The sequence below is a fragment of the Equus caballus genome, chromosome 1 (genome assembly GCF_041296265.1).
Source record: "Equus caballus isolate H_3958 breed thoroughbred chromosome 1, TB-T2T, whole genome shotgun sequence".
NCBI lineage: Eukaryota > Metazoa > Chordata > Mammalia > Perissodactyla > Equidae > Equus > Equus caballus.
The window spans coordinates 119,970,795-119,988,987 of NC_091684.1; the positions used below are offsets into that span (position 1 = coordinate 119,970,795).

General features: G+C 39.3%; 1 protein-coding gene across 6 annotated transcripts in view; it reads right to left on the reverse strand.

The window, feature by feature from the left end:
- Positions 1–10,825: 10,825 nt before the first annotated feature.
- The window catches only part of TRPM1 (transient receptor potential cation channel subfamily M member 1), a 103,960-nt gene continuing 96,592 nt past the window's right edge, over positions 10,826–18,193 (reverse strand). For all 6 annotated transcript variants that reach the window (XM_070231292.1, XM_070231299.1, XM_070231281.1 and 3 more), the window contains one exon: positions 10,826–12,715. In XM_070231292.1, coding sequence (XP_070087393.1) covers positions 11,443–12,715 — 1,273 coding nt within the window. In that variant the 3' untranslated portion in view covers positions 10,826–11,442. The remainder of the gene's footprint in view (positions 12,716–18,193) is intronic.

Here is an 18,193-nt window from a genome sequence, read left to right on the forward strand (position 1 = left end):
GGCGCCGCAGGGACCTACGGCGGCCCGCGGGGGTCAGGGCAGCCCGCGGGGACCCCTGTGGCGCTGGGCCCCGTCTGTCAGACTGCCCCGCAGTCCTTCTCTCGCTGGGACAGCTCCCTTGACTGCTGCTCGTTAGGCACCCAGCTCGCGCATCATTGCTTTCTTAAGAAGTCAGGAGGAGCCCGGAGCGGGGACATGGGGACCCGGGTGCCCCGGAGTCATCCAGTCGCACTGCGCCCAATGTGTGAGGGACCGCCACCTGTAAAGTGGACCGATGCAGCCAACAGTGACCAGGAAGAAACGTTTCGCGCGGTCTGTCCCGCGTGTGATAAAGCCCCCTTGAAGGTCCCACACTTGAGAAAGATTTTCTTCCATCACCCCGTCTCTTGTCTTTGCGCAAAGCTTTGAGACAGGGATGTCCTACCAGTTGAGCTGACTGCTGATTTACATGGGACTTGCATGCGCTGTGGGGACTGTTGACGGATGACATTGACAGGCAATCCAGACTCCTCAATTTAGTTTATAACTTCTACCCTCCTTATTAAAATTTAATGTGGAAAAAGATATTAAGCAAGTTATTTTCCTTTCTTTTCTTGCACATCCTCATATGTAAAGATACCAGTGAGCAGATGAATAACCCAAAGCCCAGCAAGACTAAGGCCTTGTTGGTGTGGAGAGTTCTTCAATAGCCCGTGCACCGAATAATCTGCCCATTAATTGTAAAGAACAGACGAAATTCAGCATATCAAGTGCAGGGCACTTCAGAACTCAACATATTTCTGAATTGGAGCAGCCTTTGGTGGAAGGGGATTAGTGATGTTACATTTTGGTGAATCTATTAGTTGCGACTAGATCTTTCTTATGCTTTGAAGAATAAAACCCTAATCCAGTGTTTTATAATTAATGTCCCAAGAAAGCTCCAATGTGGCCATACAAACCATGATCCTACTGGCAAGTGTCGCTAATGGGAACACCAAAAACTTTAAAGATTCAAAAGATTGCTTTTTTCTCTGAAAACAGTTTATCCTGGATTCAGAACCCTACTAACCTTTGTGGTTAATTTGTTTGAATAACACATGATTCTATTTTGCTCAGAAACCACAACTGTACTTTTAAAATCTTAAGTCCATTGGGTTATAGGTATTAAAAACACCTGTTGTGCACATACGTTTTAAAACTTTTATGAATAGCCTGTGATTTCTGTACATTAAATGGATTTTTAAAAACTCATAGAGGGGCCGGCCCGGTGGCGCAGCAGTTAAGTTCCCACGTTCCTCTTCTTGGCACCCTGGGGTTCACTGGTTCTGATCCAGGTGTGGACATGGCACTGCTTGGCAAAAGCCACGCTGTGGTAGGCGTTCCACGTATAAAGTAGAGGAAGATGGGCACGGGTGTTAGCTCAGGACCAGTCTTCCCCAGCAAAAAGAGGAGGATTGGCAGTAGTTAGCTCAGGGCTAATCTTCCTAAAAAGAAAAACTCATAGAAAAAGAGATCAGATTTGTGGTTGTCGGGGGAGGGTTAGAGAAAGGTGGTTGAAAGGTACAAACTTCCAGTTATAAGATAAACAAGTACTAGGGATGTAATGTACAGCATGATGACCATAGTTAACACTGTTGTATGATACATATGAAAGTTGTTAGAGTAAAGCCTGAGTTCTCATCATAAGGAAAACCCCCTTTTTTTGCTTTCTTTTTTTATTGTATCTATGTGAGATGAATCATTTCACAATATATGTAAGTCAAACCATTATGCTGTATACCTTAAACTTATACGGTGATGTATGTCAATTACATCTCAATAAAACTGGGGGAAAAAGGGATTTTTTTCCACAAATACTCTTCAAGCAATGTGTGGGTGTTTCTTTATACTTAAAAGACTTACTCTGTGATTTGGGTTTTGCTGTACAGATTTTCTCAGGATCTATAATTCTAATGTGACCATACAGTTGAAAAGTAGAACAGCTCTGGTGTCTAGATTTGTTATTGACCTAACCCTAAATTTTGTGACACTTTCAGATATCTAACTGTATTATATGACAGCCCAAGCTGTCATAGCAAAATATCACAGACTAGGTGGCTTAAACAATGGAAGTTTACTTCTCACAGTTCCAGAGGCTGGGAAATCCAAGATCAAGGTATAGGCACAGTAGATTTCTGGTGAGAGCTCTCAGACTGGCTTGCAGGCAGTGGCTGTGTCTTCACCATGGGGGGTGGGGGGGCGGCGCGGGGGGGGGGGGTTTGGGCGGGGCAGGACGGATGGGGATGGGGAAAGAGACAATGTGTCTCTTCTTATAAGGTCACTAATCCTATTGGATTAGGATGCCACCCTTTATGACCTCATTAAACCTTAGTTATCTCCTAGAGTCTCTATCTCCAGATAGTCACATTGGGGGTCAGAGCTTCAACGTACGAATTTGGGAGGACACAGTGCAGTCCATAACACTAATCCTGTAGCCTCTTCTCAGTCCTGTTCTTGATACTCTGTATTTTTGGCATAGCTGACTATTCCCTTCTTTAGGCTCTAATGTCACTATTTTGTTTTCCTCCTATTTTTCTGACTCTATTTCCATTATTGGTTCTTCTATCATGGAGGACACTAGCATTCCCTACAGATCATTTGTTTTCCCTGTGAAAAGAAAAAAAAAGAACTAACATTTCTTGAATACCTATTAGGTGCTGGGTATATTATGCATTCATTCATTCAGTTATCAAACTTGTATTTTTTTTAAACATTGGCACCTGAGCTAACAACTGTTGCCAATCTTTTTTTTTTCCTCCCCAAATCCCCGCAGTACATAGTTGTATATTTTAGTTATGGGTTCTTCTAGTTGTGGCATGTGGGACGCCGCCTCAGCGTGGGCTGATGAGTGGCACCATGTCGGTGCCCAGCATCTGAACCAGCGAAAGCCTGGGCCGCCAAAGTGGAGCTCGCAAACTTAACCACTTGGCCACGGGGCTGGCCCCCCAAATTTGTATTGAGTGCTAACTCTGAGCTAAAAATGGTCCAGATCACTAAAAAAACAAAGTTCCTACTTTTCCGGCATTTTCATTATGGGTAGAAAGATATAAAAAAATTAATATATAACATGTGAGATGATAACAAGTGCCAAAATAAAACACGAGAAGGATGAGGCTTCTAATTTTTGATGGGAGGTGGGGTGTGGTCATGGAAGGCCTTTCTGATAGGGTGACCTTTGAGCAGAGGCCAAAGGGAGTGAAGGAGCAAGTCAGATGGAAATCAGGGGGAAGAGCATTGTAGTCAGAGGGGATAGCAGTACAAATGCCCTGAGGTGAGAGCCTATCTGATATGTTTGAGGCCAGTGAAGCTGAAGCAGCCTAATCCAGTGGAAGAGGAGGCCAGAGAGAAACAACAGGCCAGATCACACAGGGCCTGAAAGTTAAGAAGCTTTTGCAGTGTTTTGTTTTTTTTTTTTAATTAAGGTTATGAAAGTTAACATCCTTGTGAAATTACAGTTGTACATCATTATCAGTCATGTTGTAGGTACACCACTTCACCCCTAGTGCCCTCCCCCCACTCCCCTTTCCCCTGGCAACCACCGATCAGTTCTCTTTGTCCATATGTTAACTACCACCTATGAGTGGAGTCATACAGAGTTCGTCTTTCTCTGTCTTGCTTATTTCACTCAACATAATACCCTCAAAGTCTATCCATAGGACTATCCAAAAGGACTTTGTCCTTTTTTATGGCTGAGTAGTATTCCATTGTATATATATACCACATCTTCTTTATCCAATCATCAGTTGCTGGGCACTTAGGTTGGTTCCATGACTTGGCTACTGTGAATAATGCTGCAATGAACATAGGGGTGCATGGAACTTTTGGAATTGCTGATTTCAGCTTCTTAGGATAGATACCCAGTAGTGGGATGGCTGGATCATAAGGTATTTCTATTCTTAACTTTTTGAGGAATCTCCATACTGTTTTCCATAGTGGCTGGACCAGTCTGCATTCCCACCAAAAGTGTATGAGGGTTCCCTTTTCTCCACAGCCTCTCCAACATTTGTCACTCTTGGTTTTGGATATTTTTGCCATTCTAACAGGTGTAAGGTGATATCTTAGTGTAGTTTTGATTTGCATTTCCCTGATGATTAGTGATGATGAGCATCTTTTCATGTGTCTATTGGCCATCCGTATATCTTCTTTGGAGAAATGTCTGTTCATGTCCCCTTCCCATTTTGTAACTGGGTTGTTTGATTTTTTATTGTTGAGTTGTGTGAGTTCTTTGTATATTATGGAGATTAACCCTTTGTTGGATAAATAACTTGTGAATATTTTTTCCCAATTAGTGGGCTGTTTTTTTGTTTCAATCCTATTTTCCCTTGCCTTGAGGAAGCTCTTTAGTCTGATGAAGTCCCATTTGTTTATTCTTTCTATTGTTTCCCTCATGTGAGGGGTTATGGTGTCCGAAAAGATTCTTTTGAAGCTGATGTCAAAGAGTGTACTGCCAATATTCTCTTCTAGAAGACTTATTGTTTCAGGCCTAATCTTTAGGTCTTTGATCCATTTTGAGTTTATTTTAGTAAATGGTGAAAAAGAATGGTTGATTTTCATTCTTTTACATGTGGCTGTCCAGTTTTCCCAGCACCATTTGTTGAAGAGACCTTCTGTCCTCCATTGTAGGCCCTCAGCTCCTTTGTCAAAGATTAGCTGTCCATAGATGTGTGGTTTTATTTCTGGGCTTTCAATTCTGTTCCATTGATCTGTGCATCTGTTTTTGTACCAGTACCATGCTGTTTTGATTACTGTAGCTTTGTAGTATGTTTTGAAGTCAGGGATTGTGATGCCTCCAGCTTTGTTCTTCTTTCTCAGGATTGCTTTAGCAATTCGGGGTCTTTTGTTGCCCCGTATGAATTTTAGGATTCTTTGTTCAATTTCTGTAAAGAATGACAATGGAATTCTGATTGGGATAGCATTGAATCTGTAGATTGCTTTAGGTAGTATGGACATTTTAACTATGTTTATTCTTCCAATCCATGTGCATGGAATGTCTTTCCATCTCTTTATGTCGTCATCGATTTCTTTCAAGAAGGTCTTGTAGTTTTCGTTGTATAGATCTTTCACTTCCTTGGTTAATTTTATCCCAAAGTATTTTATTCTTTTTGTTGCAATTGTGAATGGGATTGAGTTCTTGAGATCTTTTTCTGTTAGTTCATTGTTAGCATATAGGAATGCTACTGATTTATGTATGTTGATTTTATACCCTGCAACTTTGCTGTAGTTGTTGATTGTTTCTAATAGTTTTTCTATGGATTCTTTGGGGTTTTCTATATATAAGATCACGTTGTCTGCAAACAGCAAGAGTTTTACTTCTTTGTTGCCTATTTGGATTCCTTGTATTTCTTTTTCCTGCTGAATTGCTCTGGCCAAAACCTCCAGTACTATGTTGAATAAGAGTGGTGAAAGTGGGCACCCTTGTCTTGTTCCTGTTCTGAGAGGGATGGGTTTCAGTTTTTGTCCGTTGAATATGATGTTGGCTGTGGGTTTGTCATATATGGCCTTTATTATGTTGAGGTACTTTCCTTCTATACCTATTTTATTGAGGGTTTTTATCATAAATGGATGTTGGATCTTGTCGAATGCTTTCTCTGCGTCTATTGAGATGATCATGTGGTTTTTGTTTCTCATTTTGTTAATGTAGTGAATCACATTGATTGACTTGCGGATGTTGAACCATCCCTGTGTCCCTGGTATAAATCCCACTTGATCATGGTGTATAATCTTTTTGATATATTGCTGTATTCGGTTTGCCAGAATGTTGTTGAGGATTTTTGCATCTATGTTCATCAGTGATATCGGCCTGTAGTTCTCCTTCTTTGTGTTGTCCTTGTCAGGTTTGGGGATCAGGGTGATGTTGGCTTCATAGAATGTATTAGGGAGTGTTCCATCTTCCTCTATTTTCTGGAATAGTTTGAGAAGGATAGGTATTAAATCTTCTTTGAATGTTTGGTAGAATTCTCCAGAGAAGCTGTCTGGTCCTGGACTCTTATTTTTGGGGAGGTTTTTGATTACTGTTTCTATTTCTTTACTTGTGATTGGTCTATTCAGATTCTCTATTTCTTCCTGATTCAGTTTGGGTAGGTTGTATGAGTCTAGGAATTTATCCATTTCTTCTAGGTTGTTCAATTTGTTGGCAGATAGTTTTTCATAGTATTCTCTTATGATCCTTTGTATTTCTTCGGTATCTGTTGTGATTTCTCCTCTCTCGTTTCTAATTTTATGTATTTGAGACTTCTCTCTTTTTTTTTAGTGAGTCTGGCTAAGGGTTTGTCGATTTTGTTAATTTTTTCGAAGAACCAACTCTTTGTTTCATGCTTTTGCAGTGTTTTGAACTGAGAATGACATGATCTAACTGACATTTAAAAATAATCATTCCCACTGCTGTAGTGGTACAGCATGGTAGAAGCTTGGAGACTAGTCGGGGATATTAGAATAGTCCAGACAAAGAAAGGTGACTGGTGGCAGTGGAAGAGGTTAGAGTGGTTATGTCTAATGTCTACAAAACTATGCCATTGCCTGGGACTATTAAGCAATTTAAAAAATATATGTCTTGAGGGGATACTCTGGGAAGATGACAGCAGCAGCATAATTGTTCTCTCTCCACGTAAACACAGAGAAAGCAACTATAAAGCAAAACCAGAACCCCATGGACAACATCTACAACAAATCTAAGTGAAACAGTATCCCCATGATCTCCAGTATGTTGGCAAGTGGGAGCAAAGACCAACAGCTCACAAAACCTGTGGTATCAGCACAGGGAATCAGTTAGGCATCTGGAGAACTCCAAAATAGCCAGGAGGTTTCCGCTGGAAGGGCCCGCTGGTCAGGTTGAGAACAGCAGCTGAAATAGGGAGGGGTGTTTGTCATCTCCAGTAGCATGACTGTGCAAGGGGCTCCTAATAAGCTCTGAAGGGACGGGAACAATGTGGCTATAGGAACTCTTGAAACTGACCTACCAGGGCTTCCTTAAGGGGCCACACCAAGAACAACCATTGGACACGGAAACAAAATTGAGCCAAACAGAGACAAAAGAAAGAGAAGGTCCAGAGAAAAATGGAGGACTAGAGAATCTCCAAAAGTAAGCTGACTTTTAAAAATTTTAATACTATACTGTAAAAACAGAAGAGGTTCTTTGTGAAATTAGAAAAGCAACTGCTTCCTTCAAAAAGTTTGAGAAAACCAGTTTCACGTAAAAATAAGCAACAGGAAAGTATGGAAGTCAAGGAAAATGTGAGAGGATAATAATTGCAATGGATTGAAACACATCATATATGTTGAAATCCGTGAGATCATAATGGTATATGTATATATTTTTTAAATCTATCAGTCACCTTCAGAGGATGATAGAGAACCAATTCAATATCTTGAAAACTGGCAAATAAATGGAAAAAATCAATCATTATCCTTGCTGTACAGTATGAACTGTACCACAGTGTAACAAAGCAGTAGGTGAAAGGAATCATCTCTTTATAAAGCATTCTAACTAATAAAAGAAAAAGAAATAATAAAATTTGAGTGTTAAAACCTCCTGTGAATTAATGGACATAGGCATTGAGTATCGAGAGCTGCTGACATCACAAAGGGAGACCAGTAGACATATGTGCCTCACGATGAAAGAAGCAACACCATTCAAATAGCCTTGCCCAAGGGATTGAACCTAAGCCTGAATAAAACTCTGAATTCTCCTGCCAACTTGTAGGAACAGTGGGACATGCAAACTGCACATGAATATTCAACCAGTAAAATTTAGACTGTGAGAAACTTCGCAAGACAAATGGTCCACATTCTTCAACAGATAAATTGTAAGGAAGGGAAAGGATAGAGAGGAAACCAGCAAATGAAAAAAAAAAAGAGCAAGAGACTAAAATATAGTGGTAAGGAACATTCAGGGGATAAAACTATAATGAAATGCAAGTGTAGTGATTTTAAAACATGTCTGCAAAATTTTAAACACTCCTTCCATATAGAACCCCTCCCTTTGAATCTGGGCTGGCCTTAGTGACTCATGTGTAACCAAGAAAATGTAATGGAAGTGACTCTGCATGACTTCTGAGGCTAGGTCATAAAAAATGATGACATTACCTCCTTGCTCACCAGGACACTCACTTTTGGAGCCCTGCACTACTATGTAAGAAATCTGATTTCTATGATGCCACCATGCTGTGAGGAAGCCCAGGCCACCTGGAGAGGCCATGCACAGGTGCTCTGGTGGAGAGCTCCAGCTGAGATTCAGATTGCAGCTGACAGCCAGATCAACTCCCAGACATGTGAGGGAAGATGCTTCTGGTTGATTTCAGCTTCTAGCTGTTGAATCACCTCCAGATCCAGCTGAATCTTCATGGCTCAAACACCATGGAATGGAGACAGTAGTGTTCTATAGCCAGTTAGTACTGGCTTGCAGCAGCCAATTGTTAGCACCTTTTCCCAGCTCCGCTTTCAGTGATGTCACCTGGGTAGTTTGAAATTGGTCGTGGTAGGAATATTTATAATGTGGAAATCAGCAAACACTGCAAACCAGGGGGCATTTCTGCTCTGCTTTGTCTGAATTCCTGACCCATAACATCCATGAGCATAATAAAACAGGATCTTTAAGCCACCTAGTTTCGGAGTCATTATTTTACAACTAGGAAGTGATTACTATAAAAGGACAGTGGTTACTTTTGTGAGGAGGAAGGTGGTTGGGATTGGAAGTTTTGAAACTTCTGGGGTGGCTGGCAAATTCTATTAATGTGGGTGGTGGTTAGAAGGATGTTCATCTTACAATAATTGTCATATACTTGTTTTGTGTGATTTTCTGTATTGGCTTTATTTTGTAATAAAAATTTCTTTGACTTAACCTTTTTTTTATGTAGGAGATGGTAGGATGATGACTTCATTTCTCTTTATTTCCAGTATATATCCAGCAAAATGCATTTTTTATATGGAATAACTATGACCACACTAACTGTTTAATTTTAAAATTTGGAAACCTAAATTATGGAAACATAGAAGAGCCTCATGGTGATACAGTATATATTCAGAAAATAAGCAATCATACAGTCTTAAAGGAGAGAGCCACTATAAAGAGGTCTTCTGATAGTTAAATTCTTAACTCCCCTTGATCATATTAAAAATAAGCTTATTTTAAGTTTATATCAAATATTGTATTTTAACATTTAGGAGGGTGCCAGAGTTTATGGGATATAAAAATAAAAACCTTCTTACTATGTTTCTTATTATGTTTTACATAGAACAGAAATATACTTCTAATTTATTTACTAAGACAATTTTATACTAAATGCTTTGAACATACACAATGTTCATATTTTAGTGTACTAGATACTGCTAAATTTGATCGGATTGAACATTAGTCCCTAACATTTAGCTCCACATATTTAGCAAAATTACAATGACATTGGAATAATAATAGTATAATAAGCATCCTGGCACAGACCCCAATATTTGAGTTGTACTGAGTTGGAAGAGTACATAAATAGTTATATGGTATGATTTCAGGTGCACGAGAAAGGTCCCTGCCACAGGTTCTAAAATTCCACCATTAGTGTATATTAATTTGGGTCTGTAAGACAAACATCTTCAGGAAAAAATCATATCCCTTTTAAACAACCTCGACAGGAGACAGGTGTCACAAATCTCAGTGAAATGAATGGGAATGGATTCAGGTCCCATACCTGAGGTAAGGTGGGAGAGACCTCAGAACAGGGGGGCTGTGTATGAATAGAGAATTGGAGAATTCCAAAGATAAGCTTTGCCTTTTCAAGACCCGCTTTGTTGAGCTGTCATAGGATCTCCAGCTTATTCTGAGAAATCTTTTTTTCTAGGATGTGGCAAAAGGCTGAAAGTTTTCTTGGCACCAAAAGCAAAGAATGAGGTAAATGTAACAGGTTAAGCATTGGGTCAAATAACACATGTAGCAGGATTGATTAAGTAATCTCAGTGTAGTGATATACAAATAAGCAATAGTTTTATTTATTAAATAACAGTTATCATTTATTAATTTTGAAGCCCCATCATCCATGCAATGGCATGCCAGTGCTTTTTGATGAATCCAGCCCTGTTCAGGGGTTCTAATCTATTAAAATTTCAGTCTCATTTAGACATTATTATCTCTGATCACCACCTTTGGCATAACCACAGTGAACTCTCTCTCCTTCTTCTCTCTCTCCTCCTTTGCCAGTTTATGGCAATATGAGAGTCTGAACTTTGGATGAGAATGGATGTGGTGGTCTCCTTTTTTGCGATCATCTCCCATTTCTGTCTCATACCCCACCCCCACCCCCATCCCGCAACCACCGCCAATTCCTGGATACCCTACCCAATGGTTCTTTCTGGGTGTAAGGCACTTCACCAAAGTAACAGCTGTCTGTAACTCCAGCCATGAAGCTGGCCTCTGTGTGTGCTCCACAGGCTCCCGGAGACCTCACAAGAGGTGCTCTTGGGGGATGGTGAGGGTCCAACTCTGACTTCTGTAAATTTTGGTGGCTTCTGCTTTAGCCCTTTCTGCACCTCTCTGCCCATATTGTATAGTGAAGAGTGGTGGTGGTAGGGTGGCCTTAAGAGTTCCTAGGGAGTGTCCGCTCTCCCCAACCCCTGCCTGGGGGGCCGAGCACTATGGTGGGTCTTTGAACTTACAAGTTGAAGCACAACACCTTGTGTTCTATGTTGTTAATAGTGTCTGTGGTTCTTGACAATTTCAGCTGTGAATATGTATCCTTTAGGTTTTAGCCACTGCTTTGCACAAGCCATGTATAGCCAGAGGAACAATTCCTTTGTGTTTGCTCTCAAGGACTGTATGACGACAGGAAGATGCATATTGCATACTTTATTCTGACACATTAACAAAACTCTTGGTTGCCCTAAACTATTACAGTGTGATCTTTGACATAATCTTGTACTTTTTTATTCATTGTGCAATTTTAAGACATAAAACATTAAAACATAAAACAAAGACCCATGAAAAACATCGGATGTTTATGGTTCCTTTCCACTTCTGACTTCTTGCTCCTCATAATTTTATTTTTCTTCTCCCCCGCCCCTCCTTTTTTTCTTGTTTGCTTTCTCTTTAATTTCTCCTTCTTACATAGTTGTTTACTCCCTAAGTAACCTATTGGTGACATTTCTTAGGCTATTCGGTGGCCCTCAGAAATAAAAAGAGTGTAGAATCTTGCATACTGATTAAGTGATTTATCCCAATTGGAGTATTGTCTCTTTCATTTGATCCTATTCCAACTAAAAAAAACTAAGTTTACTAAAATATGCTACAAAAATACTACCTTAAGTTTAGTGCATTAAATTTTAGGTTCATCATAAGTGCAAATTGCCAAACATTTTAAATGAAAATGTTTTCAGAAATTGATGCTGTTTAAATTACCAAGATGTTACTCATCGGTGGTTTTGATTTAGTAATCAAAGAAACGAAACACATTAGCATTCAGTTTCTGTGGAAGTTTTCTCTTGCTTGGCCTTCTGTTCTTCCACTGTAATTCCAGACACAACTACTAAGTTACTTGCACTGCTGGCATGCCCAGATCTATCTAATTTTCCCTGAAAGCCTTTAGCATTTCTAGGATGGCCGTGTAAGCTTTTTGACCTTAAAGATGGGAATCCCAAAGTTTGGTCTGTTTTCACAGACAGTAAGTTTTCCTTTCCAGTTCTGTCAGTAACAGCTAGAGATAAATGAGAAGTTTGAGGGACTGCTTCAGAAACACAGTTTTCATCTTCGGTATCTGTAAATTGTTCTTTCCGCTCAGCTTGCATTGCAGCTTCTGACACAATCAAAGGAATATCCGTGCTGTGAGAACGTGTGATCTTTCTAACTTGGTATTTCCATTCTGTAGTCCATTGCTGAATTGTAGAGGGGCCTGCTTGGTCCGTGACTGTACTGTACTCTGCACTCCAGTTGTTAGCCCCTCTGACCAGCTTTCTTCCACGGGAATATACAAAGCTTCTGGACTTCATTGTTTTACACGCATTGAGCGTTTCCTCGGGGTAATAGCGTGTCCTTTTTGTTTCTTCCAGAGGATAGGAAATAGTGCCTTCTATCTCTGTGGTTTCCACGGTTAGCTGAGTGTTTTGAAAATCTGATTTGTTCTCTCTGTTCTTAACATCTGTTTGATTTAAACTTGGGGAAATAGTTTCTTCTCTTCTGGAGTCTGCCCGCCTTTCATCATCTTCAGCTGAAATCCCAATATCTGGACCTAATTTCGGCTCTGAGGTGTACTTTACGTTGTCGAATGCAAGTCGACTGCACTCTGGCGTTGCTGGCGTGCTTGTGCTGGATAGAAGGTGAAGGCTGCCCTGACGCTCTGGTACCAGATGTGTTTTTGGGTCCTTCTCTTCCTTCATACGGAAGGAACCGGCTTTTTTCCTGAATCCTGTCCCTGGTGGCTTGGAGACAGAAGTATCCTCACACAACAGCTCCTCTCCATTAAAATGATATCTACACATGCTGTAGCCGTCGGCGCTGCTGAGGCTGCTCTGCCTTAGAAGAAAAGTTGCATCGCATACAGAAGAAGCTCGGGACCGTGTCTGTATCAGGTCGGACCTGTCAATTCCTGCAAGATTTTCCAGAGCATTCACCATTCTGCTAGATAATTCTTCTAGTTGGGAAAGTCGAAGGTCAACAGTCTGTAGGGAAGTTTTCATAAAATTTTCTCGTTCATTGATTTCTTCCAACCTCATTGACATATTTTCAACCCTGGTGAATACAAAGGGATAGGTTTATTAAACTGAGATTAATTAAATATTAAAAGCAAAACTATGATATTGCTATACAATTTTTCAGTCTTTTGAGAATCATGGAACTCACTGGGCATATTTTCAAACTTCATGCATTCCTAATATAACTTCTAAAAATTACTGTGAGGAGCATCAGAAAATGATAGAAATACAGTTAACACATGTAGTACTATTTACCATTCATTGCTCTACGTGCTTTACGTATTCGTTAATAAGTACTCACTGAGGTGCTATTCTAGGCTTGTTTACTACTTACAACGGCCTTATGAGGTAAGAACTATTATCATCATCCCATTTTACAGATGAGGAAATAAAAAAGTCACGGAGAGTGTGAGTAATTTGGCCAAGGTCACACAGCTGGCGAACAGTGCAGCTAAGATTTGAATGCACACAGTGCAGCTCCAGCATTTGCTCCAGTCTTTGTCTCTTAGCTGGTACATCACATTGCCTCTGATAATAAAGCAAGATACTAGCACTTAGGTTTCTGAGTTTTGACTACAGCTGTTGGCAATTAATGGTTATGATGACAAAATAAATAAATTAAACTCCTTATTTGAAGTTCAGGGCATTCAGAAAATGAATTGTTAATAATTAAGTTCATATTATCAGATAGTTTACCTAAGGGACATGAGGTCCTTTAATTGTCTAAAGAATAGCAATAACTTTAAATTGCTCATTATATTTAATAATTAGTGTTGCCTTATGGGGTTGTGAGAAAGAAAGATCATGGCAAATTATAAATATCTGCTGTTAGATTTTTTTTTTAACTCCTAGAAGATCAGGCAACAGCCTATGAAACTGTAATGTTGCCTGAACTAAAACCTACTGGTATAGACTATGTTTTGTGTTTCAAGGATAAATATAGTGGGGGAGTCTTTCAACTGGTTCATGAAATTTAACTCTAAGAGGCAGCAAGGCATTCCCAGGACCTAAAACTGTTGTCTACAAGTTGAATTTGTGCCCGGGGTGGCCAGGGCAGAGGGGACCCTGGTGCCAGCTCGGAGGCTCTGGGCCCTCTAAACCGGGCGTTGTGGCAGTCTGTCCCAGCAAGGTCATTCCTGTGTGAAGGCAAACACTTCAGTCTGCTTTTGTTATGCTCTGGTTTTCTATCTTTTCACAGAAATGTACAGGCAGGCTGTAGGGTCACCCAGTTTGCACTGAGTCTGCTTCCAGCAGGTCTTTGCTACCCTCTCGACAACTCCTTATAAATCCCCTCACCTGTTCTTGCTTTCCTCTTTTCTACTTCCTGATCATCTGCTGCTTTTCTAGGCACGACGTTTCTGCTCTCTGCCTGACTACATCTCCCGTGCTGTCCTCACTCTGCTGCTTCTGCAGCTACCTTGCCCTACATTCTCCCAGAACTGCTTTTGCTAATGCTGTTCTTCTGCTGGCCACATTGACAGCTGCGCTGTGATGTGTGGGAGGGTCCTTGGCTTCTATTCTTAACTCTTTTCACAGGGAGAGGACTATTTATATGCCCTTAGGAAACCACATCATTTGAGCAGGAAGGGTCTGGCTTCCTGGAAGTTTGCCACCAGGCGGACCAAATTCACCAAATTCACTGTGTATGAGAAGTCCTGACTTCCTTCTTTTAAAGTTTCCCTACCATACATACTGCAGGTTCTAGCGGTTCTCTCTCCTTCTACATTTCAGGGACAAAGAGAAGAACTTTTCACTATGAATTTTCCATTACTTCAACTAAGACTTGGTTTATCTCTGTGAAATGTGTCTCCTTGCTCACTTCAAATCTGTTACCCCCAAGGATTCCTTTTGTGTTAAGAACCACGCTGCCTCTGTAACAGTCAAACTTGCAATCTTTTATCAAATACTACATTTAACGATAATGCAGCTGTGCAAACTTTTGAAAATAAATAACCTGGTGAAATATAGATAAGTATCTTTCCTCTCAAATATTTTATAATTCTCTGCTTCTTTTTTTTCTCCTGTATTACCTAATCCAGATAACAGCATCACAGGCCACTCACATGCAAGAAAGCAACTTCAAAGTCCATCTGATTCTTTAGTCTGCCTTACACCTCTCTGACCCCCCCCTCCCCTGCATTGAATAAGTTACCAAGCTCTGTGGTAGGACTCCTCTTTAAGGAGTCTCTTAAATCTCCTATCCCACCTGCCACTCCCTCAGCTGAAGCTGTGAAAGAAACAATGCTTCATGATGTGGCCTAGGTTAAGAAAAAATGTCAGATGCATATTTCAAGCTCATCGTAAACAGCTGCAGTGTGGAGACAGCACATTTTAAATGGCTATGCCAAATCAAGGGAAGTTGTATTGAGTTTTCATAGTATGTAGGAAAAGAGAAATAAAAAAATAAGTGTAAGTTCACATATATCTGAAATGATTAACAAAAAGGACAAATGAGGAAATATCTCCTATGCTAGCTATGTTTTGTGACTTCCCACAATTACTTAATACATGTTTCGCAAATCTTGATATTCATACAAGGAGTGATTTCCATTTTAGATGGGGAAAGACAGGCTATCTAGGAGACAATTTGACAAGAGTCCCACATCTGTTTACACATTGAGTGGCAGGAAACACATAAGAGAAATCTATCATTTGTGACAGAGCTCTTAGTGAGATATGAGATTTCCTACATTTCGAGGTCTTAATTCTTCTCTCCTTTCACCACAGAGTGAAATACTTTTCAGCACAGCACAGAATACAAAAGTATTTTAGGTCCAAAGTGATTTACTTGGCTTTCCCATTAAATAAAGTTGATTCCCTCTTAAGACATATTTCTAATATGTCATATTTCTAATTTCATCTTTTCTTTTTAAAATTATCATGCAGTAAATTGACTATTTTTTCTTTTGGTGACAGTTCTTTGAATTTTAACCCATGTATAGCTTTCTATAACTAACATCACGATCAGGATCCAGAGTAATTCCATCACCCCCAGAACTCCCTCGTGCCACACCTTTATAGTCACTCCCTCCCCCACCCCCAATCCCAGCAACCACTGGTAGGTTCTCCATCCCTATGGTTTCATCTTTTTCAGAAGGTCAAGTAAATAGAATTACACAGTAGGTAAACTTTTGAGACTGGCCTCTTTCAGCATAATGTCGTTGAGATTCATGCAAGCTGTTGCATGTATCAATCATTCATTCCTTTCTTTTGCCAAGTAGTATTACATGGTATGGGTGTACCACAGTATCTGTTGAAGGACATTTGGGTTATTTCCATTTTTTGGCAAATATGAAAGGATCTGCTATAAACATTTGTATACAAGTTTTGTGTGAATATAGGGTTTTTAAAAATTGTTTTTATTGAGATATAATTGACATATAACATTGTGTAAGTTTAAGGTGTACAACGTACTTATCTGATTGCAATTTACATATTACAATATGATTACCACTGTAGAGTTAGCTGACACCTCTCTCATGTCACATAATTATCATTTCTTTTTTGGGGGTGGGAAAAATTAAGATCTAGTCTCTTAGCAGGCTTGAAGTTTATAATACAGTATCGTTGACTATACTCACTATGCTGTGCATTAGATCTCCAGGACTTATTTATTTACTGGTTGCAAGTTTGTATCCTTAAACATCTCCCTAGTTCCCCTACCCTCTAGCCCCTGGTAACCACCATTCTATTCTCTGTTTTTATAAGTTTGGCTTTTTTAGATTCCACATATAAGTGACATCATACAGTATTTGTCTTGCTCTGTCTGACTTATTTTACTTAGCATTATGCTAAGTTCCATCCATTTTGTCACAAATGGCAGGATTTCCTTCTTTCTTATAGCTGAATAATATTGCATTGTGTGTGTGTGTGTGTGTGTGTATACGCCACACATCTTCTTTATCCATTCATCAATTGACAGACACTTGGTTGTTTCCATATCTTGGCTGTTGTGAATAACGCTGCAATGAACATGGGAGTGCATAGGTCTCTTTAATAACCTGTTTTCATTTCCTTTGGATATACACCCAGAAGTGAGATTGCTGGATTGTATGACAGTTTTATTTTTAGTTTTTTAAGGAACTTCCATACTGATTCCCATAGTGCCTGAACCAATAAGTTTTAATTTCTCTAGGACAAGTACCTAGGAGTTGGATTGCTGGTTCATATGGTTAAGTGTATGTTAAACACTATAAGAAACTGCCAAACTGTTTTTCAGAGTGGCTGACCATTCTATATTCCCACCAGCAGTGTTTGAGAGTCCCAGTTGCTCAGCATCCTTGTCGATACTTGATATTGTCCACGTTTTTTGATTTTAGCTATTGTAATATGTGTGTAGAGGTTTCTTATCGTGGTTTTAATTTGTGTTTCACTAATAACTAATAATGTTGAACATCTTTTCATGGGCTTATTTGCCAAAACTTGTCCTTTCTGGTGTGTCTATTCTAATTTTTTGCCCATATTTTAATTGGGTCATTTTTCCCATTACTACTGAGTTTTGAGAGTTCTTTCGATATTCTGTACACAAGTCCTATATCAGATATGTGACGCCTATGTTTTCTCCCAGTCTGCACCTTGTTTTTCATTGTGATAGCAGTGTTTTTTGCAGAGCAAAAGTCTTTCATTTTGATGAAATCCAGTTTATCACTTTTTTCTTTTATGGATCATGCTTTTGGTATCGTGTTTAAGAATTCTTTGTCTAATCCCAGGTCATGAGGATTTTCTCCTATATTTCCTTCTAAAAGTTTTATGGTTTATGTTTTACATTTAGATATGATCCGGTTTTGGTTTCTGTATGTGTCAAGGTCCAATTTTTGCATATGAATGTCCACCTGTTGTTCTAACACCATTTGTTGAAAAGACTATTCATTCTCCATTGAATTACTTTTACACTTTTGAAAAAAATCAGTTAGCCATATTTGGGTGAGTCTCCTTCTGGGCACTTTATTCTGTTCCATTTATATGTGTCTATCCCTTCACCATTACCACACATAACCAACATTACTATAGCTTTATAGTAAGTCTTAAGATTAGGTGGTATGATTCCACTAATGTTGTTCTTCCTTTTTGAAATTGTTTTAGATATTCTAGTTCTTTTGCTTTTCTAGTTAAATTTTAAAACTAGCTCACCTACATCTAAAAAGTATCCTGCTTTTGTATTTTGATTGATTGGTATTATGTTAAATCTATAGATCAATTTGGGGAGAAATGGCATCGCTACCATATAGAACAAGGTATGTTTCTTCATTTCTTTAGATCATCTTTGATTCCTTTTACAAACATGATCTACATACAGATCCTATACATGTTTTATTAAACTTATGTATGAGTATTTCATTTTTATTGGAGCTTTTGTAAAGTTGTACTGTTTTAAAAATTTTGGTTTCCGATTATGAATTGCTGGTATATAGAATTAAGATTGATTTTTGTGTGTAAATTTTGTATTCTGTAGCCTTGCTAAATTCACATATTACTTCTAGGAGGTTTTTGTATGTTTGCTTAGTTTTATTTTTTA